Genomic DNA, 25,736 nt, shown 5'->3' with positions numbered 1-25,736 from the left:
GCAGGCAAGGGATGACAGAAAACTAGGGGAAAGTCTTAGGTTAACCTCAAAGGATGCTTTAGGGCAGGGTGTTGGCAAGTGGACTGTAGTGTTTCCTCACCCTCTACCCACAGAAATGCTTGGTCCCTTCTCTTAGAATATGCAGCCATCAACTCTATGCTGGACCAGATCAATACTTGCTTGGATCACCTGGAGGAGAAGAATGACCATCTTCATGCCCGGCTCAAGGAGCTGCTGGAATCCAACCGGCAAACAAGAGTGGAGTTCCAGCAGCAGCAGCAGCAGCAGCAATTCAGTGAGGGTCCACCTGCAGCTAAGCCCCACCAGTAGGCCCTGGGGGAGGCTATCCCCTTATCCTCCCCTTTCCACGGTAGCCTCAGAAGCTTCTGCCCTGGAGAAGGCATTTGTTGGGTGAGTCAGTGGCTCTTAAGTCTCTTTATAAAGGGGTGAGGATGCTTCCCCAGCCCACAGGCTGTGAACACCATCAGGACAGCAAGAGATCCTTTTAAGCTGGGGTCCTAGTCTGCTGTCTCCCTCATTTGTATTTCCTGGTCCCCAGACCCAGCCATTAGATTTAATCCCAGAGGACCACCTAGGACTGGAAGAGCTGTCAACCTGAGGGTAGGAGATTGGTTTACTGAATCCAGTTATTCCAACCCCGATAAAGTTAGGCTTTTCAGACCCCAGGTCAGAGTTTGGGAGAGGGACAGGGATCAGTTGTCATTAAAAAGATGTTTTTCACTGTGTCTCTCGTATACTTTGCCTGTCATACCCCACACTTTATAACTATATTTATTCCTTAAAAGGCTCTAATTCTGATTCTGGCCCCTAGATGCCTGGGTCACGTGAGGCCCTTTGAGCTGAAATTCACCTTAAAGATCATGATGTCCAACTCCATCATTTTACAGATGGATAAACTAAGCTCCATATGACTTGGATCAGTTGAAAGAATTACTATGGGATGTTTAGTTTGAGTAAGAGAAGACTTGTGGGAATCATGAGGTGTATCTTCAACCATTCAGATAATTGGAGAATTATCTTTTCCTTAGCTTCCAGAGGTAAGAACTAGAAGTAATAGATAATTGTGGAGGGGCAAATACTGACTCCATTGGAGAAAAGACTTCTTGAGGAGGAGAGCTGTCCAAATGTGTAGTTAGGCCCTCTCCCCACTGTCAGTCACAGACTAGATGGCCACTGGTCAGGGGGAGTGTTGGAGTAGGTATTCCTGCTCATGTCTGGCAGGCCTCTGTGGTTCCTTATAAATCAGATACTGTGATAGAGGTTAGTCCCTGGCTCCCCATCCAGTGAACTCTCCCCCCAGCTTATTAATACTACTGGGTACACTTCCTTCTGGGGGGTGGACAAGTTGGGAGGATACGGGGAAACTGCCACTTAACTTTTGTCCTAAAGAACAATTCACACCACAGTGAAACACTAAACCACAATTCTTTATTGCTGTCTGAATAAAAACAGCAGCTTCTTTTCTTCCACTGATCGAGTAAAATGCCCCCCCAAATTACTCGTCTGCTGCCCAGCTGGCTCCCCTAGGACCCTCCTATCTTGGCTTATGACGAGTAGAGCGGCGGCAAGGCTCGGGGGCTGGCACTCTACCTTTGGCTGTAGTGACCACCTCCTCTCCCTCCTTCTGCTTCCCGGAGCCAGGCTTCTCCCCACCTTCGGCTTCAATGGGGGTCTGGGCCCCATCTGTGTTGTCAGCATCAGCGTGGGTGTCGGGGCCCCCTGACTTATACTCAGCTCCTGGGGGCTGGGCCGGCTCCTCTTGCTGCTCTGAACCTGAGGCTCCTGTCCCTTCCCCTGTCAGGGTGTCGAGAGGCTCACGTTTTAACTCGGACTCTGAGACTGGTCCAGGGTTCCTGGCTGCTCTGTATCTCTAGGAAGAGGGAAATGGGCATTATCACCAGCTTTAGACATTCTTTCCTTATGTGTGACATCTGGAAGCTTTGAGTTTCTACCTTTGGACCTCAGGGGCAGGGAGAAGGTAGAGACAGATGTGGAGAGAGCTGGAAACCTGTCTTCTGGGCCTGACTTGACCTCGGACGTGGCATGTGACTTCGCTTACTCACTGAACTTCGGGGAGCCTCGGGTGTCCCATTCCTACCTCCTAGACATCCATAGGCTAAGTTCTTGGGGCACAGTAGTCATGTCTAGGGAACGAAAGGATCATAGGATCATACATCCAGAGCTCAGAGTGTGGAGCTAGTGTTGGGCTTAGAAGTCAGGAAGATCTGAATGTAAATCCTGCCCCCAGCACTTAATGAGCTGTGTCACCCTGGGCAAGTCAGTTAACCTCTCTGAGCCTCGATTTCCTTATCTGTAAAATGGCAACAGTGGTGCCTACCTCAAAGAGTTGTTGTGAGGATCAAATGAGATAACATGAAAGCACTTTGCAAACCTCCCAGCACTATAGAAATACTAGCTATTTTCATTTGAAGCCTTCCCTCATCATACCAATGAAGAAAGAGAGGCACAGAGAGTCTCAGGGAGACAAGAGTTGGGGTACCAAAGCTCCCTGTGGCCACATCCAGTTTTAGGCAGCTGCCACCCAGGCTTGGGATCTAAGCCCCTGCAGGTGGAAGCCTTCTCATTTATAACACCAAAGAACAGGTGGATCAGAGAAAATGGGGGTAACCTGCTTGTCTGGAACACTCTGTTGCTGGGTCTGACAAGTGGAAAAAAAACTAGACCCAAACTGCACTAAGGCAAATAAAGCTATTGGCTACAGGCCCTCGGCCCTCCTCTCCACTGCCCACCTCGACCTAGAGAATGAGGAACATTGGCAGCAAAGAAATTAGGACAGGAATCTCCCTCCTTCCAATGTCCTCAGAATCACAGGGTTCCAGTCCCTCAGTTTTTTGCCCCCCAGTTCTTGCTTAAAGTTAAAGGGACTGGGCTTAGTCCCTGTCATATCCTCATTTATTCATCTCTGATGCCTCTGAAGCCAGGGCCGTGCAGCTAACCAAGGCAGAAGCTGGATCAGCTCTAGGCATGGCTCATCCCTCAGCTCACTACCCCAAAGCCAGGGGCAATGTCTGGCACTGTTGCTGAATTTGAGGGAATGGGGGTAGAATAGGCCCCAGGGGTTGATGAAAGGTACTGGCCTGGAATAAGATCCTTCTATGGGATCACATGAGCCCATCCCTAATCACTAGGCCTGATAGATGAGAAGAAAGGGAGAAGAAGAGATTCAAAGCCAGGGAGAGACGCAGGACAAAGAGGGGGGAGGAGGATAAGCTGGGCAGCTAGTACAGGGTCTAACCTGAACGTTCTCAAAATGCATCAGGGACTTGCAGTGGGCAAGCCGGGCTCCTGAGCTGCTATGGTAGAATTTGTGGCACAGCCGGCAAAGATAGCCCACCACAGGTACCAGAAAATCCAGGCCTGCAAAAGAGGGGGAATGGGAAGCATCACTAACTCTACTCAACAAGATCAATGTTTCCTCCCCCTGCTCCTCCCCCTCCTCCAGAAAGGTCCAAGTCTCTGCCTCTGAGAATCCTGTGCAGGGGGCAGGGTGGGGTCTCCCTGGAGCTGTATACAGTGTCTGACAGCATACAGGGAAAGGATCAAAGAAAGCTAGGCATGGTACTGTCAGTCTTCCTGTAACAGAGCAGAGGAAACCTAGAGAATTTAGGGTTTGAACCACATGTGAGGAACCTGGAAAATCTTTGGATCTGGGTGAGAAGGGCCAGCATGTTGCTTGAAGGTCAATGCTTTCCCCACAGATCATATGATACACTCTTTACTTTCCAGAACAAATCTCAGAGGGCAGGCCTGGCTAAGGTGCAGAAGCTCACTGCTGGAGCTGGGGAGAATGACTTACCATATGTCTTGTCAGGACAGTATTCTTCCGGGCCTTTCCAGTCATCTGCAGACACTTCCTTTGGCCCCACCTGGCAAGAACACTTGAGTTGTAAGGGGGACAGACCCTGCCCTGGCTGGATTCCATTCACCAGTGCTCAAATTAGACCCCATTAGGCTCTAGGTTTTTCTTAATCAGCACCCCAGGCCTTCGATTGAATCAAGCTCAGCAGCCCTTCCTTGGTTCCCAATGATCTGTGTGTGTTGTGGAGAGGGGAGGAGATGGAAAGGGAGAAAGAAAAGTCAGTCTGGGTGACAGGACATGTGTCTTTCTTTGGGCTGTCTGTAAACACAAGTTACAATGTAAGCCTTGGAAGTATGTGGGTAGGAGAAAGGTTCAGAGGGTTGCCCAGAGGAGAAAAGCCAACATACTCTTCTCCATCCCACTTGCTCCTTGAAATTACACAGCAACCCCCTTACTGGGTGCTTCCATTTCCTGCATCTGTCCCTTTTTCATATATGCCCTCATCTCCCTACCTTCAAATCACAAGACCCTAGCTCTAGAGCTGAGAAAGACATTGAGGTCATCTGGCTGAGGTCATCTAGTCCACTATCTCTTTCTTCTCATCCCCCACCCCCATTTCACAGATAAGGAAAGGGAAGGCCAGGGTCTTTAAGTGACCTGTCTGCCCAAGATCACACAAATAGTGCCCTTTTGGGCACAATTTCCCTGGTACCTGCTTGGCCTCCTTGCCCTCTCCCACTGCCTCGCTGCCCTCATCCTCTTCTGCATCTTCCTCCTCATCCTCTTCGTCCTCATCCTCCTCAAAACAACCTACTGCATCCACCGTGATGAGTTCCTCCGCCTCTTCAGGGCTGCCTGGCTCCTTCTCCCCAAGCCGTGCCTGCCAGAAAGGACAGGGAAACCCTTTAGCTCTTGAGGACCCAGTGCTGCTACTCCCAGCTCAGCAAAAGAACACCAGTGAGTGGTCTTTTCCCAGGAAAGGGACCTAAATTAACTTCTCCTTGCCCCAGCATCTAGGAAGAAAAGAGGCTCTCTCTCCCTTTCTTACCTCCTTGGCTTTTTTCTTGTGTTCAGGGGATTTCATATGTTCCACAAACTTTCGGGGGGTCTTAAAATGGCGGCTGCAGGCAGTGCAAAAAGGACGGAGGGAGTGTTTGGCCAGCTAGGAGGAGAAAGGAGAGGCCTTTTATCATTTCAGGTTGTTGGAGGACTAATCCGTAGGCCTAGTCCCTCACATTCCACCAACACCGGTGCCCACAATCCTCTCACATTCGCCTGTTTTCTCTTTCTTTCTTCCAAATATGTGGTCCGAGATGGACCGCCCAAACTTACTAGCAACACATTCAAATGCACACACTGTGCACCAAACAATGCTTCTCACTCATTTAGACACCAAAAACTGTGCTTTCCACCTAGGAGATACAGCCAATAAACACTGCACGAATCTGGGATTGGATTTGGTCAGAAAGAGGTCAGACAAGGCAAGAAAAATGAAGAAGAAAAATCCACAAAGATAAGAGTCAAGAGCAACATAGAACAAGAGATACTGAGGTTAAAGAAAGAAAGCAACTTAATGACTGTATAAGGCAAAACTAACACTACCAGCAGTGGCCCAGATCACAGTCATAGTTATCCCACAATATTATATATTAGAATAGGAAAGCTAAAAAGATTGGATCATCTAATATAACCCCGCTCTTTTTCTTTTTAAACAAATGAAGAAACTAACTTCCAGAGGAGTGATGTGGACACACAAGGGACCTTTGTGAACACCTCCCCCGCACCGAGCAGCAGGCTACGTTCCTCTTCTCTGACAAGTGGGAGGGTTCTCTCCCCTGCCACCTATCCACCCGCTGTGCCAAGGAAAAGACTGCTGAGGACAATAACAGCACAGTCTCTTTGGGCTAGGCCTATGTCCTCTTGGCAGCAGCCCCTGGAGGCCTTCCAGCACACAGCAGCTCTGAGCCCTGTACCTTATGCTCCTGCGTCCTTCGATGCTTGATCAGATCCCCCAGGAAATGGGTCTGACAGGTATTGCACCACCGTTGGGACTGGGGTTCCCTGAAGAGGCAAAGGCAAGTTCAGGCCCAAGAGGGGACAGGCCAGCGCACTCCCCCCTTCTTGGACTTCCCTGGCTACCTCAGGCCCATACCAGCTCTTTTCCCTCTCCCCTGGAAAGAAGCTTAACACTGTGCCTGCTCCGTCTGGAAATGTAAAAGCTAAGAAGGGGTTACCATTGAGGTCTCTGAAGTCAAGAGCAGCACCAGCATGGGAGTGGTCAACAGATCCCCAAACATTAAGGGGAACATTCATTTGAAATGAGAGCAAGGTAAAGTTAGCTGCTCCTTGGAGTTCCAGTTTCCTCACCTGTGAAATGAGGGGGTTGGACCCAATGATCTCTAAGGATCCTTCCAGTACTAGCCCAAGAGTCTAACCCAAGGGAAAGACTCAAGGATCTAGGGTGGGGAGAGACTTCAGAGATTATCTAATCCAACCTCATTTTACAGATGAGGAAACTGAGGCCTCCAGAGGTGAAATGACTTGCCCAAGGTCAGACAGACTTGCTGATGGTGGGATTCCGTCCTGACATGATCCTGGAGGGCTGGCCCTACCTTTCTGCCTCACGTCTGATGCTTGGCTTCTGGCTGCCTGTGACCATACCCCATCTCTTTCAGGAGCCTACCAAAGCTGCCCTGCTCTTACCCATCTCTTTCCGCAAGGGCACCCTGTTCCCGATTCGTGGGCAGCAAGGACAGGAGGCAGGCGTTACTCATGTGCTGAATCTCCCCAAGCCGCTGCTGATGCTGGAGCCCGGCCATATGGGCCTGGAAGTTCTGCCATGGGAGGGAATGCCAGCTGTGGAGTTAGGACCTGACTCTGGGCCTAAAGAGAAAGGGCAGCTGGGAGAGGGACAGGGCCTCAGAGACACTGAGGTCATGGCTTACAAGGTATAGCTGTCAACCTGGGCTGGGACAAAGTCGGGGTCCCCTAGAAGGTACTGGGATGGTTTACCTGGGAGGGCCTAATGAGCATGGCCTGGCAGCCAAGGCTTTTTCTATCCTCTTCCAAGGGTCAGGAAATAAGGCACATTTTTCAAGTACTTTAAGATTTATAAAATCACTTTCTTAATTCTGTGCACAATTATCTCCATTTTACAGATGAGGAAACAGAGGCTCATGAAATTAAATGACTTGCTCCAAGTCATGCTACTAGTAAATGACAGATCATTAGATTTAGAGCAGGAAGGGATGGGATCTTAAAAGGTTTTCTGGTCCAACCTCATTTTACAGATGAGGAAATGGACTCAGGGAAGTTAAGTGACTTGCCCAGAGTCACACAAGCAGTAAGTGACAGAGCCAAGATTTGAATCCAGGTCCTCTGACTCCAAATCCACTCTCTTTCCCATCTTTTCTGACTCCAAATCAGGTTCTCTTTCTTCTACACACTGTTGAAAGGTCTGAGCTTCTGAAATCAGCTTGGCATCCTGGGACTCTTGTTGAGGCTATTCTGGGGGCAGGGATGTTGGTCCAGAGAAACTTGATGGCAAGACTGCAGGACTGGACACAGGTAGATGTATGTGGCCAATAGGTGACAAGGAGAAGAGGCAGGCCCTCAATAGAGGACCAGAGGACCTGGCTTTAAGACTCAATGGTAACTAGTCTCATGACCTTGGGCAAGTCATTTGGCCTCTGAACCTCAGTTTCCTCTTCTGTAAAACTGGGCTAATACCATCTACCTCCCAGAGCCATCATGAGAAATACTAGGTATGAAATTCTGCTAATTGTAAAATCCTGCTGCCCCTATGTAAGAAGCCATGGTTATTATCCTACCAGGCAGAAGCAGACCCCATAAGCCACAGCTACAGGACAGCCCCATGGGCACCCCCATGCCCATTTCTCTGGGTACTTCCTACCAGGAGGCTCTTACCTGCTGGTTGAAGCAGTTAATCTTGCAGATGTAACAGAAGAACTTTAGGCTAGGCTCTGGGCCAGAGACCAGAGTACTGCCATCAGTCAGCCGGGGTCCAGGCTTTGGGGCAGTTGTGCTGATGGCTCGGCTTTCACTGCTCTGCTGGATTGTCACCTTCAGGGAGCTCCCTGAGCTCACTATCTGGATATGAGAATCACCAAATGCAAAAACATAAGGGGAGAGCTAAGTCCCAGAGACAGCAGCTTGCCTGAGGTCACATACAGACTTAATGGCAAAAGTGGTACATGAAACCCAGTTTGGGGAAACCAGAGAAATAGTAAGAACAAGCATACCTTGGCTGGAGCAAAAAACAAATAGAGTCCCCCAAGTCTGATCTCCTGTACTTGGCAACTGTGGTCCCCCAAATCTCAGGCTCTGAAGTTTCCCCATCATCACCCTAGGCACCTTTCTTTCCTACTCTTGTTCACACTTCAGCTACACACCCCTTCTCTCTGTTATCCCCTATCACCATACTCATTTGGATAGTAGTGGTATAGTGAGAGACCCAGGTTGGGATCCAGGAAAGATGTGTACTAGTCTTGGATCTGCTAGGACCTCTGTGTGCCCTATTTTTAAAAACTTTTACTGATGTTCTTTTTTAAAACATTAGTCACTTCCTACTGACTCCCCCACCTTCAGTACAGGTCCCTCTTGCAACACCTAAGTATTGTTAAGCAATACAAAACAAATCAACACAGTGGTCATGTCTGAAAATGTTTGTCTCCAGGCCAACAGCTCTCTCCTGAGTGATGGGCTCCTGAAGTCCTGACTGGCCTCTGGGGCCTATTTTGGTGGAGGGCAGGTGGCTCTCTCTTTCCTGCCAAACAGGCTCCCAATATCAGAGTCATCCTCAACTCTTGCCTGTCCCTCACTGCTCACATCCAAGGAGTTGACCAGTCTTGTTCATTCTACCTTCACAAAATCTCTCCCCCATTAGGAACCTCCTCATCTATCTCCCTGCTCCAAATCCATTCTCCACACAGCTGCCAAAATAGGTCTGACAGACCTACAGGTGTGACTTCCTATGCTCAGGAACCTCCACTGGCTCCCTAGGCCTCTAGAATAAAGTATAACCACCCGGCCCCAGCCTGTCTTTCCAGGCTTACAGCACGTTACTCTTTCACATACCCTGCTTTTCAGCCCAAACAGCCTAGTTGCTGACTTGCTGTTCCCCAAACCATAAAATTCCACTCTCAATCTAAGGACTTTATACAGGATTTATCCCCCCACCCCCCAATTCCCTCCTCTGGGCCAGCTAGGTGGCACAGTGGATTAAGCTCTGGGCTTGGAGTCAGAAGACCTGAGTTCAATTCCAGCACCTCGGACATTTAACTCACTGTGTGACCCTGGGCAAGCCACTTAACCCCTACCCCAGTCTCCTCAACTGTAAAATGGGGATAATAGCACCTACCTCTCAGGGTTGTTATGAGGATGAAATGAGGTAAGATTTGTAAAGCTTTTAGCACAGTGACTGGCACATAATAGGCGCTTAATAAATGCGTATTTCCTTCTTTCCTTCCTTCCCCTCATGTCTAAAATATATTCCCTCCTCATCTCTAGCAGTCATAATACCTAGCTTCCTTCAAAGCTCACTTTTCCACCTTCTTCCCCTTCATTGTTTGTTTCCTTCTCTAACTGTGTTCAAACTGTGTTGTTTCTCCTCAGTAGAACGTAAACTTCTTGAGGGCAAGGAGTTTTTTTTTTGTCTTTGTACCTACCCTAGCAGGCTCCTAATATTTACTGAATAAATCTTGAATGAACTCAGACAAGTCATTTCTCCATCTCCAGAACAGAGCATAACCTGCCCTGCTGACCTCCACCTCACAATTCTAATGTAAGATTCCAGTAAGAAAATGAAAGGGTTCTGAATAGTTAAAAGCCCAGTAGGGATGCTCAGGACTGTTTGTTTTTAGACAAGAGAACAGTTGCAGGGATTATCATCATAAAAGCATTTCTGGCTCTTCAGGGGAAAGGTATGGTAAAAATACCTACCTCCTCTGGCCCTCACATCTGCACAGCAGCACTTCCATATGCATGATTTTATTTGAGCCTCACTAACACCTCACAAGGGAAGCAGGTCAGGATTGTTCCCATTTTATAAAAGAGGAAATTAAGGCTGAGCATCAACACCAGTGAAGACTAAGACAGAGAACTGGCTCAGTTCACCCCCACCCTGGCATTAGCATCCTTTCCCCCAGCCTCACCAGGGCCCTGGTGATACACCAGCCTGGAATGCAACAGCTTGGCACCCACCCACCCTCACTTCTTCTCAGCCTGGTTCTACCCACTCACCACTTCCAGGCTTTTGGGCTCCTCGGGGACTTTCCAATCCTTGCTGTTATCTGGGGGGTCTGCTTCTGCTGCTTCTGAGAAGTAGAACAGTCAGCATGGCAGGAAGACTGTCCCTCGAATGTGACCAGCACCCCCCCCGCCCCAGCACACCCAGGGGCATGGCAACGGGCACTGTTTCTCAACTCTCCCCATCCCATATCCCGAGCAAGGTCTCCTGAGAGAATGCAGGATGCAGAAAGAGGCAACGCAGCCCCCAAAGACTCTGGAGCGAGGAGGGTAGGGTGTCTTTCTGGCAGCCAACAACCTAGACGTAGGTAGAGCCTGCCACCCTTCTCCAACAGCAAGACTGTCTGAACAAGATCCAGGAGTGTTAATGGAATAGAGCTCAGCAGGAGGTGACAATGAGATGTGTCAGCCAAAAAAGTTAGTCTGATTTCAGGCTGTATCAAGAAAGGAATCCATGGTTCAGGCCTAGAAGTGTCCATCCTACTCAGACTGCCTCCAGAGACATGTGTTCAGTTTAGGGCACCAGATTTTAGAAAGAATAAGGTGGAGAGCATCCAGATAAGGGTGACTAGAATGGTGAAGGGCCGGTGAAGGGACCGCAAATATTGAGCAAGAGGAAGAGATGAGTCGGAGAGGGCACAGTGGCTGTCATGTGACAGGGGCTGGCTGGACTTGAGCTATTTGGCTTCTGAAGGCAGAAGAAGCATAGCGCAGGGGAATTGCAATGAGGTAAATTTAGGCTTAAGGTTAGGAAAAAGCTCCTGATAATTTATGACCCCAAAATGGATCAGGCAGCCTCAGCAGGGAGCAGGAGGTCTGGTCTTCAGGCAAAGATAAGGTGACCACTAGTCAGGGGATTCTTGTGCAGGTCAGGGTTAGACTAGATGGACTCAGGTCATTTCCAATTCTGAGATTCTGACACCCAACCCCAACACTCACGCTCTTCTTTTTCTGTGGTCAAGCCAGTCTCCTCCTTGGGGTCTGTGGTATCTTCCACACTGGGAGGAAAAAGAGGACAATGTTAGGCCCACTAGAATAAGCATAGTCACAGCCTTAGTGGGGAGGGGAGGACACTAGAGACCATGCCCAAGTCTTCTAGGGTCCTTGAGAGATTACCCAGTCAATTTCTTATCCTCTGTCGAAGACCAAGCCAAAACCATACAGTAAGAAAATCAGTCTTTCAGAAGAGAAAAGTTTACACCTCCCTTTGACCACCCATCTTGGAATTTAAACAATCTTGTCAAAAAGTCCTCCCTTGTAGCCAATCTAAATCCTTTCATTGCTATTTAGAAATTGATTGTTTCAAAAATTCACTTTGCTCTTATCTTAAGCCCACCATGGAATCCTAGCCTATGCCATTTCTGAGCTCAACTCCTTTTATTTATTCAATGTCAGAGGTCTGAGAAATAAAGGATCTGCTCAATCCAGGGATGAAGGGTTCCTTCTCCAATAAATTCTGAACTTCCCTCTCTCCCACCCCTAATCCTGAAGTCAGACCCCTTCTTCAATATTAGAGCTAAGGGAGGCTGCACTGACCCCTCTTGGCCACTAGGTGAGAGTCAGACACAAGCTCAAGAAAGCCAAGGCCAAAGTGGGGCTGAAATCAGGTTGCCAGCTGCCTTGTTCTAGTCCAAAGGGAGGAGACCAGGCCTAATGCCCCTCTCTTACTATTCCAATCCCATCTGCCCTCAGAAGACAGCAGTCAAATCTGGTGATTTCGGCACACATTACCTCTTAAGTCTCTTGGCCAGAGGCTCTGAGCTACCATCATCACTGGGATCAGGGGGAGTCTGTGGATCTATGGAAGAAAGAGCCAGAGCAATGGGGTGGGCTGGGGAGGTAAAGCTCAACAAGGCAGTCAAGTCTTAGTCAACAAATACTTCCTGAGCAAGTATCTACTGTGCACCAGCCATCTGCTAGATTCTGTGAGGAATAGATAGGTGTAAGGTAGTCTTTGTCCAAAAGAAAGCAGAGAGTGTCAATGAAACATTTTTTTAAAAATACACAGAAGAAAGCAGAAGGAAGTTCAGAAGGACACAAAGACAATCAGGGAAGTGTTGGTACTCCCATAATAAATTCAATATATACATTAAAAAATTTTCCTTTTTAAAAAAATACATATTTTTAAAAAAGAAACAACCCTTACATAATTAGGGTTATAGTACCATATGCAGCCCTCTCTGTTGTTCTTTGTACATAGAAATGTTTGTTTATAGATATTTATCAAGTTATAGTTTTTTTTAAAGGAAAAAAGGGCAATCTTTGCTCTTCATGGGGCAACCATACATAATAGAGGTTTATTGAATTATCTGTTGGTTGGTAGACAACTGATTTAGCAGCTGCTCCTGCCCTAGGATTCTGAATCTTGGGATCACAGATTTAGAGCTGGAAAGGGCCTAAGAGATCATCTAGTCTAAATCTTTCATTTTTTGGGGTGAGGACATTGAAACTCAAAGACATGAAGCAACTGGTCCCAGGACACAAGGGAAATTAGCAGCAAAGCTAGTGTTCTAATCTAGGTCCTCCATTTCCAAATCTACTGCATAGTGCCTCCTCTCAAGCTCAGAGGTAGGGAGTGGACTAGGTAATAAGCTCCTCAAGGGTAGAGGTGCTACCTTATTCATCATGGAGCTCCTGTACTCACCACAGTACATTATATACAGCAAACACTTAATAAATGTTTGGAATCTACTTGTGTAGAAAGCTCCTCCGGCTAGGAAGGGAACCACTTCCTTCCTTACCTTCTGGCAAGGTCATCTGGGAGTGAGCCTCCTCCTGGGAGGGCTCTGGAACATCTATCTTCTCATCTTCACTGGGTGTCTGTGATGAGGAGCCCAGCTCCACATCTTTCTTCTGGTCAGAACTCTTCAGAGATTCCTAGAAGCAATTACTCAGCCTTAAAACCAGCTGCTTGCCCAATACCAACAATATAACCTGGGCAAGTGGAAGAAAACAGCCCTGGGCACCTAATCCTTGGCAGCTAGGTAGCAAAGTGGATAGATTATTGGGCTTAGAGTCGGAAAAACCTGAGTTCAAATCCAGCCTCAGATGCTAATTGGCTACGTGATCCTGGGCAAGACACTTGAACTCTCTTAGCCTCGGACTCCTCATCTGTAAAATGGCCATAATAGCACTCAGCTTATAGGGTTACTGTAAAGCTCAAATGAGAGAATATATATAAAGTGCTATATAAGTGCTAACTATGATTATTGTACATATATCATTATTATTATTATTATTATTATTATTATTATTATTAATCTTGCAGGACCTTGGCATGCCTCATCCTCAGAAGGTCCCAGGAAAGACTGACTCTTGCATTTCTAAAACCTAGGCTGCCTATGACTTACATGGAAATGTGCTGTGCATGACCATACGTGTATAGCCTTTGTCAAATTGCTTGCCTTCTCAATGAGGGAGGGAGAGTAGGGAGGGAGAGAATTTGGAACTCAAAATTTGAAAAGGGAATGTTAACATTGTTTTTACGTGTAATTAGGGAAAAAAAAATTAAATAAATAAATAAATAAATGAAACCTGGGCTACCCAAGATCCAGGCTGAGTATAAAAGGCCTATATTCTATTCCACATGAGGAGCAGAGACTAGACCTTGCTCCACAGCTTCCTGCTCCTCCTCTATCCAACCTTCCTTCTTCCTAACCACTCCTTTATCACCCCCTTCCAATAGTTCCTTTCTGTTGTGGCAAAAACTGAAGGTTCTAGCCCTTCTCCAGCCATGTGTGGATCAAGGGTTTCCCTTTTAAGAGCCCTGATGTACAAGACAGCACCTTGTCCCTCCAGACTTGGCTAGCCTAAAGGTCAGTCTCTCAGAGGAGGCTAATATAACGCTCCTCCATCACACATCTCTGGGCCCTAGGGCTGGAAGGGAACTCTGGGACAACCTAGTCCAACCTTCTCGTCTAACAGAGTTTTGAAAACTGAGGCCTAGAGTGAAGTGACTTAGCTACTGGCAGATCCAGGATGATACCCAAGAGGCTTTACTCTCAGCCCAGTGTTCTCTTCCACTAGTAGGAGTATACACTTGTGCCCCCAGCCCTCCAAGGGAAGGACTGCCCGTCACCACACCCCTGGCCTCTGCTTACCTTTCGGTAGCCCCGGTTCTGCCTCTGGAAAGGGAGCCCTGGGAAGCCTAAGCGGGCGGGTTTGAGTGAGACACTGACGGGTGGAGGACCTAGGAGGGAGTGTCGAGTAGCCTGGGGGAAGAAATGCTGAAGGCCAGGAGCAGTCATGTTGAATCTGCCTGCTGACAGAAAAGAATCACAACCACAGTTTAGGGAGACCAGGGTCTAAGGGTCAGGCTCCCTGAAGGACAAAGATCCAGGACAAGCTTTTACTGGAGGCCAGGAATAAACCACTTCAAATTCAATTCCTGTCCCCAGCCTGTCTGTCCCTCTTGAGATTAGGGCAAAAATGGAACACTAGAAGCTACTTGAAGGGTAAAAAATGATGAAAGGGGCAGGGATAATCCTGAGGAGGCACTCTCAGGGAGAAAGGGAAAGCCTCCTTGGTGATGGTGAGAGATTGGCGGACTGGCTCTACATGCCATTGGATCATGGCTAGGAAAGGAGCCACCTCTTTCTCTCCCACTCACCATCTGGTCACCTTTCTCCTAGCTACCCAAGGAGAGGAAAAAACTATCTCCCCAAAGCAATTACTAAGTGACTCACCCCCTGTGCCTAGCACAAAGAAAATTACAAAAAATTCTTGCCCACTAGGAGCTTTTCATACTTAGTGATACTAAGAGGGAATTAGGAAACCCAATCCACCTGCTACAAAGCCCTGTACATAGCAGTCTCATAATAGAGACTTGTTGAAGAAATAAGACATTCTTGTCTCCTTCTCTACCACAAAAGCACTCTGTGACCTTGGGAAAGTCACTCCCCATCTTAGAGCCCCAGTAACTTCCTCTGTAAAATGAGGAGGTTGAGGCAGATGATTTCTTCCAGCTCTAACATTCTATGGTTCTGATTTCCATGAGTAAGTTAGAAATTCCAGCTGGTCAGGCATGGGCTTACCTTCTCCTCCCTTAGGTGATGGGTCATGGCTACACCCTGAATTTTTCATGCAGGTGTTGAAGTACACCAGGAATAGGTCACTCAGAGATCAGCTTCTCAGATGGCAAGCTTCCTCCTCCACTCCCCTCCCACAGGCCAGAAATGATGGATGTTGAGAGGAAACCGAGTACAAGGTATGGACTCAGCTAAGCTAGACAGCTACATGGTGCAGTGGATACAATGCTAGGTGGGGAGTCAGGAAGACTAGAGTTCAAATTCAGCCTCAAACACATAACTAATTGTGTGACATTAGGCAAGTCACTTCACCTCTGTCTGCCTCAGTTTCCTCTGTAAAATGTGGATCTTAATAGCACCTTCCTCCCAGAGTTGATGTGAGGATCAAATGAGATAATAATTGTAAAAGCACTTCACACAGTGCCTGACGTGTAGTAGGTACTTAATAGATGCTTATTCCCTTCCCACTCTCCTGACTCTAATACACATCCCCTTGCCTCCTCCAATTTCTGGGAGATGAGTATTAGGAGCTATCCTATCTCAGTGGCACTGTGAGGCTGGAAAGGACAGAAAGGTGAAGGTGGAAATCAGTTCTTCAGGTAGGCTAACCAAGGCCCAGGACAAGGCAGTGGGAGAGACAACTAACCCAGAGTCTCATAGTTAAGTCTGGGCCAAAGGCACATTCAGGATCTCCAAAGTATTTTGCCCTGAACATGTTAATATGGTATTAGCACCTCACGTAATAATGTAAAGAGCTTTGCAAACTTTAACGCACCATAGAAATGTCAGTTATTATTGTTATGGTTATTTCAGTGACCAAATCAGGCCCCATGCTTCTTTGGGCTCCTCTAAGGCTCTTGTAACTCTAGGCCCCTCTCCCCCGACATGATACTTTGGATCCCCTCCCTCCTCCATTTCCACTTCTGCTAGATACTCTTTCCTCTCTAGGCTTTTTACCTCTCTGTATTCTAGATTTTTTTTTCCTACCTGTCTCGCCACTCTTCAGGTTGCTTTGTTGGACTGCCCTATCCTATTAAACCGCCACCTCTGTCTCCCAGCTTTGGGTCCCACCAAGGATCTCCTTCTTCCTCTTTGCTTCTTTTTCTTGATCTCATCAGCTCCCATGGGTTCAATGACCATCTCTATGCTGATGAATCCCAGCCTTAGTCTCTATATGCAAGCCCTTATCTCTCTCCTGGGCTCCAGTCCCCAATCACAAAATGTTTTAGGGTTGCAGTATTTTAGAGCTAATAGAAGGAATCTTAGAGGTTAAAGTTTTAGAGCCATAGGAAGGAACCTTAGGAAGAAACCTTAGAGATCAATAAGCCTGACCCCAGATAAGAAAACAAGGCTAGAGAGGTTAAGTGACCTGTCTAGGGTCACACAGTCAATAAGTGGCAAAGCCAGGATTTGAACCCAAATCCTCTTCCTTCAAATACAATGCTTTTTCTATGACACCATGCTGTTCTAACTGGATGTCTCATGTTCCTTAGGCATCTCAGACTTGACAGGTTTAAAACAGAACTCATGTTTTCCCTCAAACCTACCCCTCTTCCTAACTTTCCTATTTCTGATGACACCAATGCCAGTCCTTCCAACCATCCAGGTTTACTCTGCCGTCATCTATGAGTACTCCCCCATCACTGTCCAGATATAATTAGTTACCAAGTCTTATCTAGGATAACCTCCACAAATGTTTCCCATATGTTCCATCCCTTCACAAAAATACCACTTAGTGCAGGTCCTCTTAACCTCTGCTCTATACTTCAGTAGCCTCAGATTGCTCTTTCTACATTCAGTCTGTATCCTTTCTCCTCCTCTCTCACTTTCCACTCTCTTTCATGTTTCATACAGCTACTAAATTTGTATTCCTAAAACATAGGTCCAAACATATCACTCCCCCTGCTCAAAAAGACCCAGTGGTGTCCTGATGTATTTAGGATAAAATTCAAATTGCTGTGTTTGGCACTTAATGCCCTTTACAATCTGGCTCCAGCCAACTTTTCCAGGTTTGTTGCATGTTCCTTCCTTTCATGCATTCTACATTTCAGCAAATCTCACTGCCCACTAAACTGCCATTCCATCTCCTGGCTCTCTGCCTCTGCATAGCTGTTCCCCCATGCCGAGACTGGTGTCATTCCTCACTTCCTTCTTTTAGAATACTTTGCTTCCCTCAAGGCTCAAATGCTCATCCTCCCACTTCTTCCAGGAACTCTTTCCTGACTGCCCTACTTTTTCCCATCCCCTTAAAATTCTTTTTTATCAATTTTGTATTTACTTTTCAATAGCAACAGTTTCCTTTTTGTTTTTGTATCCCCTGTGCTTAGCAAAGCAGCAGGCACACAGTAAACTCTCACTAAATGCTTATTGTCAGGTAGGCAACAAACATTTATTAATCACTTCCTGCTCCAGGTCCTGTGCTAAGAATGAGGGATACAAATACAGGCAAAAAGAAAGACAGTCCCTGTCATCAAGGAGCTTACATTCTAGTGGGGAAGACATTGGAAAGCTGGGGGATATAGAGAGGTATATGGGATACCTCCTCTATAGAGGAGGGTGCAAAGCCTAGAGCCCTGAGAGTCACAAACACAGCTGAGAGGGCAACAAAGCATGATCAGCTCCCCGAAAGGAGCTCCCCAATGGCAGCACAGTAGAGGATACCACTTGCCAAAGGCCTTTTGATTATAAGTCCCTTGAAGGCAGGGGTTGTGCCTTCAGCAACTGCACAACACCCTATTAAGCACCTCTCCAATCCAGCCAACCTCATCTTCTTGTTCTTCACACAAGATACATTTCCCACCTCCATGCCTTTTCCCTGGTCACCTCCCTTGCTGGAATGCATTATCTTCTCACCCCTGTCCCTTAGAATCTCATTTCAGATTTCAAAACTCATCAAAAGCAACCCTCTTACATCCAGGGTGCTTCACTCAGAATCCCTGAATTTGTTTATTAAATGTGTTGAGACGTGTACTTCAATATAATTAGTTTCCTTTGTAATCTGATGTATTTTATTGTATGCATTTAAAAATACTTCTGAGAAGAGGACCACAGGTTTTATCAGACTGCCAAAGAAAATCCTTGACACACACAAAAAAAGATTAAAACCCCTATTTTATGTGAAAACTTTGATCCATCCTGGCAGCTACTGCCCTTCCCTAAACAAAATTACCTTACATTTATTTTGTGTATATACATATATACATACATATATATGTGTGTGTGTGTATCCCCTTATAGAATGTAAGCTCCTTGGGGGCTGGGCTTATTTCTTTTTTGTCTTTTTATCCCCAGTGCAAGGCTCTTAGTGATGTTGATACAGAGCATTGTGCTAGTGATGGGGGCATAAAAAGTTTATGTATGACAAAGGCTTACCTAGTAGGGGAATATAAGGCATACACAGATAAATAAAATACAAAATAATATATAATAAATACCTTAGAGAAGTGCAAAGCTAAGTGTTTTGTAAGATCCAAAGGGGAAAGGCCATTACTAATTTTGGAGGTGGGGAGAGCAATGCAAGGGAAGCTTCAAGGAGAAGACAGCATATGAGCTAAGAATTCAAGAAGCATAAGCCCAAAACATCTAGCACAAAGGCAGCCACAGCAGATTTTCACTAAGAGCTTAAGTGTCAAACCTACAGGTTTTGACAATAAAGGCGTAAGACAACAACTCTAAAAGTACAGTCTGTTTTTACTAGTCTCTAACTCACTCAATCACTGAACTTCCACTTATCCCTCACATTGGAGACTTGATATGTAGGCTTGTCAAAGCACCAGCCACCAACCACTAGGTTAGGGCCCCAAAGTTCATGCTCAAAAAACATTAGATCCCCTAAAAGTCCTTCAGAGAATAACAACAATGCTAGGTAAATTGTGGTATATGAACAAAAGGAATATTTCTGTGCCTTAACAAACAACAAATATGAAGAATACGGAGAATCATAGAAATACTTATATGAACTTATGCAAAAAAACTAAGCAGAACAAAAACAAAACAAAACAAAAAAAACCCCAAAACCAAAACAATATATGCAATGATTACAACAATGTAAATGGAAAGAACAAAAAAAGAAACCATGTAATTATAGTGATCAAACTTGGCCTGAAAGAGATGGAAACATACACCTTCCTCCCATCATTAGAGAGGTGAGGAACTATGGGTTCCCAGCACACATCCTATCAAACTCAGCTGATGTGCTGGTGACTTTTGTGCAATTGCCTTGTTTCCTTTTATTAGCTTCCTTTTAATTCTTTGTTGCCAGGGATGGCTCTCTGGGGCAAGAGAGAAGGAGGGATATATTTGGAAATGAAGGTCACGTAAGAACAAAAGATAGCAATAAGAAAAATGTTAAGGATAAAAGATACTCACATTTATATAGTACTTTAAGGTTTGCAAAGAACTTTCCTTACAATAACCCTCTGAAGTAGGTATTATCTTCATTTTACAAATGAAGAAAACCATAGAAATAAATAGACCTTTCCTTAATATAGGAAGTAGTATTCTTTAAATCCAAGAGTAAACATAAACGTAATGGAAAAAGGTTAGAGGCTTTTCCAGTAAGAGCAGAGGTAAAGTAAGGATGCCCATTATCACCACTATTATTTACCATAATGCTAAAAATGCTAACTATAGCAATAAGACAAATAAAGGAAGTTAAGGAAATAAGGCAATAAGGGAATAGGCAAAGAAAAAACAAAATTATCACTTTTGCAGTTGATATGACGGTAAATTTATAGAACACATAAAAACCAACTGAAAATTAAGTTAATTAATAACTTCAGCAAATTTGTAGGATATAAGATTAATCCACATAAATCATAAGCATTGGTCTATATAACCAACAAAACCCAGTAGAAAGGAAAACTCCACTCAAAATAACTACAAAAACTATAAAATATTTGGAAGTGTATCTCCTAAGATTCACTCAAGGTTTATATGAATCTATCTATAAAACAACCTTTGCAGAAATACAGATATAAAGAAACTAATTGCTCAGATAGGTTACACCAATATAATTAGAATAATTATATATGATTAGAATAATTATAATAAAATTTAAATATTACATAGATTATTTATTCAATCCTACACTGAACTCCCAAAAGAATATTTTACAGAGCTAGGAAAAATAATAATGAATTCATATGGAGGAATAAAAGGTCAAGAATCTCAAGGGTAATTAAAAAAAGTGGAAAGAAATGGGATCTAGGGGACAGCTCAGTGGCAAAGTAGATAAAGCTCTGGCCTTGGAGTCAGGAGGCCCTGAGTTCAAATCCGACCTCAGACACTTGACACTTACCAGCCATGTGATCCTGGGCAAGTCACTTAACCCCAACTGCCTCACCAAAAAGGAAAAAAAAAAAGAAATGAAATCTACCAGTACCAGATCTTAAACTAGACTACAAAGTAGCAATCATTAAAATGATTTGATAGCAGTTAAAAAAAAATGTTGATCAGTGAGTCTAATGGAGTACACAATATACAAAAGCAAAGGAACCCAGTAGTTTAGTGTTTGATAAAACTCAAAGATCCTAGCAAGTAGCATAAGGACTCACTATTTGTTAAAAGCTATTGGGAAAACTGCACAGCAGTCAGGTAGAAATTAGGCTTAGACCAGCACTTCACACCATATACCAAGATAAGATCCACATGAATACATAACCTAGATATAAAAGGTCACTTCATAAACAAATTAGAGGAACAAGGAAGAAATTATTTTTCAGATCTGTGGATAGGGGAGGAGTTCGTGACCAAAAGAGGGTAGAGAGGATTAAAGAAGATAAAAATGAACAATTTTAATCACATAAAATTTAAAATTTTTTTGCACAATCCAATACAGCCAAGATTAGAAGGAAAATCTTTACAAGTGACTCTGATAATGATTCTCCCAGTCCCAAGTTATAGAAGGAACTGATTCAAATTTATAAAACTAAGAACCATTTCCCCACTGATAAGCGCAAAGGATACGAACAAGCAGTTTTCAAAGAAAGAAATCCAAGCTATAGATAGCCATATGAAAAAATGCTCCAAATTACTAATAATAAGAGTAAAGCAACTCTCAGGTTCCACCCTGCACCCATCAGACCGGCAAAGTCAAAAAAGATAATGACAAATGTTGGAGGGAAAACAGGCACATTTATACACTGTTTCAGGAGCTATGAATTGGTCCAGTCATTCTGGAAAGCAATTTGGAACAACTCCCCCAAATTACTAAACTGTGCCCATCTTTTGACTTAGCAGTGCCACTACCAGGTCTATACCACAAAAAGGTCAAAGAAGAGGAAGGAGTCCTATGGGTACAAAAATATGTTAGCTCTTTTTGTGGTAGCCAAACACTAGAAACTAAGAGGGTTTTCTTCTATTGGGGAACAGTTAAACAAATTATGGCCTAAGAATGTAATGGAATATTATTGTGCTACAAGAAATGAAGAAATCAACAACTTTATAGGAAACCAGAAAGACTTCCATGAACTGACGAAGTAAGCAGAACTAGAACAATCCATACAATAACAACATTATAAAGAAAAACAACTTTGAAAGACTTTGAACTCTTAACACTATGATAAACCATGAGTACAAAAGAATAAAGATAAAACACGACACTGACCTCCTAACAGAGGACAAAAGGAAACATTTATTAAACACCTACTATGTGTCAAGCACTTTAGGAATATTGTCTCATTGATCCCCTCAACAACTCCAGGAGGTAGGTACTATTATTATGTGCATTTTACAGGTGAGGAAACTGATGCAAATAGAGTTAAATGATTTGCCCAAGGTCACACAGCTAATAAGCATCTGAGGCCAGATTTGGAATTCAGGTCTTCCTGACTCCAGGTCCAGAGAGCTATCCACTAGGCCACCTAGGTACCTCTAATCATACACATTCATGATAACCCCCCACCCCTGACTAGAATACCCTCTCCTCTTCTCTCCTTATCTCTTCCTGTCCTTTAAGACCAAGTTCAAGTTCCATCCCTTCCCTGATGATTTTCCAGACAGACCTCTCTATCCCTACCCTTCCACTCCTACCAGTGTTCAAGAATTTCTCCATCTCCTAAAGGATAAAAACAACTCTAAAGTTCAAAAAATGCTTTACATACATTATCTCATTTAATCTTAACAATAACCTGGTAAGGGAGGCACTACAGGTATTACTGTATCCATTTTACAGATCAATTAACTAAGTATCAGAAAGATTAAGTGACTTGCCCTTGGCCACAATGTTAGCGACAGGACTAAATCCCAAACCATGCTAAACCCTACCACCTAACTATCAGTACCATTCCAGCGGATCTCTAAGCTCAAGGATATGGGTACCTTTCTTTTCCCAAGCTCATCCTTCCTACCTTTCACACCTTCACCCTCATTGGTGGTGGCCTCGGTCAACCACGATCTCTAGGCTTGGCTAAAGCCAAGCTTTACTGGACAACTCAAGCCACCTCTTCCCTGAGGTCCTAACCTCCCCCCTATCCCTATTACCAGTTCTGGAGCCATAATCAAATCAACCATCATCACTCCCGGAAAGGGTGTGTCAATCTATGGCTTCACTCCCCTTCCCAGTAATTTTCCAAACCTAAATGTCCCTCCCTTGCCAAAATTGCCCTATTAGTGAAGGCTTCTCCTATTAGAAATTTAGCTCAGAAAGGATTAGGATGGCCTTCCCTTCTATATTTATTTGTATCCCCAGTGCTTGGCACACAGTAAATGCTTAATAAATGCTCTTTGTTGGTTCCTGCCAACAGCAATCATTAAAGATTTAACAATAATACAAGGCAGGATATATCTTTTTGCATACATGGGGTGCCACCCCAACTAAACTGTTTGTTCCTCAAGGGTAGGGAGTATTTCCTATCCTTCTTAGTCCCTCCAGAGAAAAAGAAACAATCTTCCCATAAGGCCCAGCAGGAACTGGAAGCTTTGACAATAATTCACAGGAAATGATTTGTAATCTCACTAATCAGTCCCTTAAATCAAACTACATCACAAAGAAACCCTCTAGAATTGCCCACAGAACCAAAGCTTTGGGAATCTGGTAGCAAAATATTCAGTTCTACAATGACTTTGTAAAACAAAATGCTTTCTGCAAGTCACTCCCATTAAATAACACTTGACTGAGGGAGTTGAGCCTTTTTTTTTTTTTTTTTACAATTTTTACAATTCTTTAATCCTGTCATCAAGCAGCAAAATAGCCCTAGATCCTTTCCTCCACTTACAACTCCAGTCTCCACATACACAGAAAAGGGCTGGATCACTCCTTCTCTCCTCTTAGGTTCTGAGAATTAATTCAGCATGGAAAGGATGGACAAAATGTCGACTTTCCTCTCTAGCTCCTGGCAGCCTGGAAATGTAATATCTAGCTATATTTTAAGAAAATTCCATGACAGTCATACAATGTGGAGATCCTGAATTTTGCCTGGAATTAAGGCTCTATTGAGAACAGCCAGAGCAACAAACATTTACATGGACTTAGAAGAGCGACTGGGATTGGGCAGAAGTGTCTGTACCTTGCATATGTTGCATCAGCAGGGCTCTCTGCAGCATGGGGTTCGAGTTGAGAAGGGAGGCCTGACCTGTGGTTCGGAGGTTCAAGATCTGCTGCTGCTGCTGCTGTGGGGACAGCCCCCTGCGTACAAGGAGGGGAGAGGGTAGGAGAAGATTCCTTTTGTGATTCTCTACAGACTGCCCCTTCTCTTTCCAGGGGCTTGTAAGGCAGAGAGAATAGCAGGGCAAAAGAGCCCAATACTTTCGAGATAGGAATAGAAAGGTTAGGATGGAAGGCCAAGAAGCAACTTGGGGCTAGGAAGGTAGAGTGGACTAAGATCTTCCCATTCCCTGCAAAAACAGGCCCATGCAAGGCCACCCCCAAACACCAAAAGGTCTGACAAGCAAAGGGCAGTGGTTCTGAGCACTGTCCAATTAAACTAAGATCTTTGAGGAAGGGTTGAATGGAAAGTTGGAGTACAGATATAAAAACTTTGGCCTTGGGAGCTTAATACCAGGCTAGGTGGGAGGACTAGGGAAACTTGGGGTGCTGGATCAGCAGAAGGTGTTTGTAGGGGGAGGAAAGGAGTAAGGGATAAGGGATTGGGTCCAGGCTCCTAATACGAGAAATAAAATGGACCTGGGGCTTCCAGGTACAGGCTGAGAACTTTGGGCTATCGTTCAACAACCCCATTAGACCAGGAACCAGCCCCAGCCCCTGGAAAGTGAGCATACAGAACCAACATGGGTCTGGGGTTTCCTTGGCTAGCCCCGCCTCCTCGGGCCCGGGCAAGCTGGACATCCCCAGTCTCGAGTGGTGGCGCTCACCGGCCTGCGGAGGGCGGCGGCGGATGCTGCTGTTGCTGTTGTTGCTGCTGCTGTTGGATGAGTTGTTGGATCTGCAGCAGCTGCTGCTGGAACTGGTGCTGCTGGCTGAACATCGCTGTGGGCCGGAAGGGGATGGGGAGAATCAGAACCAGGGGAGCAAGAGAGGGGGACTACAGTATCCAGCCTAACCTTCCCCCTGCTTCAGCCTCCTACAAAAGCACACCCCCCCACTCCCTAATCCCTCCATCCCTATCCCCCCCGCCTGAGAAACCCTCCCCTAAGTTATTCCAAACCCCTCCTAAAGCTCCCCATTCCTATTCCAAATTCCCCCGACTCTAGAACCCCAGCCTCAGCTTTACCGAATCACAACTCCATCTTGTCCACCCCACGACCCCCTAAGTATTCCCGCCAAATTCATCCCCGCCCTCCCACCCGCACCCTTCTTCAAGGATCCTTGCCCCATCCCCAAGGTCCAATATGTTTCCCGAAGCATCCTTCTCTCCCACAAAGGGACAAAAAAAAAAAAGTGGAAAAGGCAAGCCCCAAAGGGCGAGCAGCCCCGAAATCTGGACTCGAACTGAGCCCCTCCCTCATTCCGCGCCCCCCCCAGGCCCCCGCACCGTCCTTCCTAAGGGACACACCGGCCGGGACAACTCCCCCGCTCTGGGCCCGGACTTCTGGGTCTCCGTCTGGCCCGGCCCGGGTCCTTCTCTGATCCCAGCTCCCCTATCCCTTCCTTTCTCTCCCCTCCCCAAGGTACAATCGGCAGCTGGGGGGGGAAGAGGCGGGGTGGGCGGGGAGGGGCCTGGGTAGGGGGCAGCTCCTTCGGTAGGCCCGGAGGTCCCATGGCCACCGCGGACCCTCCCCTTCCCCTCCCCCTCCTGCTCTCCCCGTCCCTCCCGAGAGCTCCGGGGAGAGCGCGTGGGGAGGCGGCCGCCTCACCTACCTCCCCGGCTCTGAGGGGCTTTTCCTGAATGCTCCGGGGAGCGGGGGGAGGGGGCGCGAAATGAAATGAAGTAAGTCAGGGACCCTAAATTCTCTGATCCCCGATCCACTGGCTCTCCAGACCTCTCCGGAAACCGCCTCCCCCACCCCCCTCACCCCACCTCCTTAATTTGCCTTAGGGAATGGGGAGGCAGGAGCCATCTGCTCCCGGGAGGTGGGACAGAAAGGGGAGGAGGAGTAAACGGCGGAGGGAGAGCGGCAGATGGCCACAGGCGGCTCGTTCCGCTTCCCAGAGAGTTCTCGGTACCTGGGGCAGATGGCCACGGTCTGACTGGGGAGGAGGC

General features: G+C 46.0%; 2 protein-coding genes across 11 annotated transcripts in view; one reads left to right on the top strand and one right to left on the bottom strand.

Moving 5' to 3' along the window:
* The window catches only part of CUNH9orf16 (chromosome unknown C9orf16 homolog), an 11,559-nt gene extending 5,727 nt beyond the window's left edge, over positions 1–5,832 (top strand). Inside the window, exons 2-3 of one of the 2 annotated variants that reach the window (XR_003569749.1) lie at positions 137–411; positions 5,563–5,832. Coding sequence is in view for 1 of the 2 variants with exons in the window: in XM_027869278.1 (XP_027725079.1) it covers positions 137–330 (194 nt within the window). In the remaining variant the exon portion in view is untranslated. Of the gene's footprint in view, positions 1–136; positions 747–5,562 lie in introns of those variants that run through there. The other variant, XM_027869278.1, reaches the window with a different exon arrangement.
* On the bottom strand, positions 1,428–25,736 carry CIZ1 (CDKN1A interacting zinc finger protein 1). Of its 9 annotated transcripts, none has more exons than XM_027869271.1 (16): positions 25,700–25,736; positions 24,448–24,562; positions 23,643–23,761; positions 14,209–14,369; positions 12,850–12,985; positions 11,840–11,906; positions 11,048–11,106; positions 10,103–10,176; positions 7,769–7,951; positions 6,545–6,675; positions 5,815–5,902; positions 4,890–5,003; positions 4,554–4,721; positions 3,839–3,908; positions 3,278–3,399; positions 1,428–1,891 (listed from the first exon to the last, which is right to left on the bottom strand). In XM_027869271.1, the coding sequence occupies exons 2-16, from the start codon at positions 24,558–24,560 to the stop codon at positions 1,556–1,558; spliced, it is 1,941 nt and encodes a 646-aa protein (XP_027725072.1). In that variant the 5' UTR covers positions 24,561–24,562; positions 25,700–25,736; the 3' UTR covers positions 1,428–1,555. The 9 variants fall into 9 exon arrangements, with proteins under 9 accessions (XP_027725072.1, XP_027725073.1, XP_027725078.1 ...); XM_027869272.1 differs by lacking the exon at positions 25,700–25,736 and adding an exon at positions 25,567–25,652; XM_027869277.1 differs by lacking the exon at positions 25,700–25,736 and adding an exon at positions 25,394–25,544.

The sequence above is a fragment of the Vombatus ursinus genome, unplaced genomic scaffold (genome assembly GCF_900497805.2).
Source record: "Vombatus ursinus unplaced genomic scaffold, bare-nosed wombat genome assembly UNPS02014793.1, whole genome shotgun sequence".
Lineage (NCBI taxonomy): Eukaryota > Metazoa > Chordata > Mammalia > Diprotodontia > Vombatidae > Vombatus > Vombatus ursinus.
This window is presented reverse-complemented; position numbering and strand designations above follow the sequence as displayed.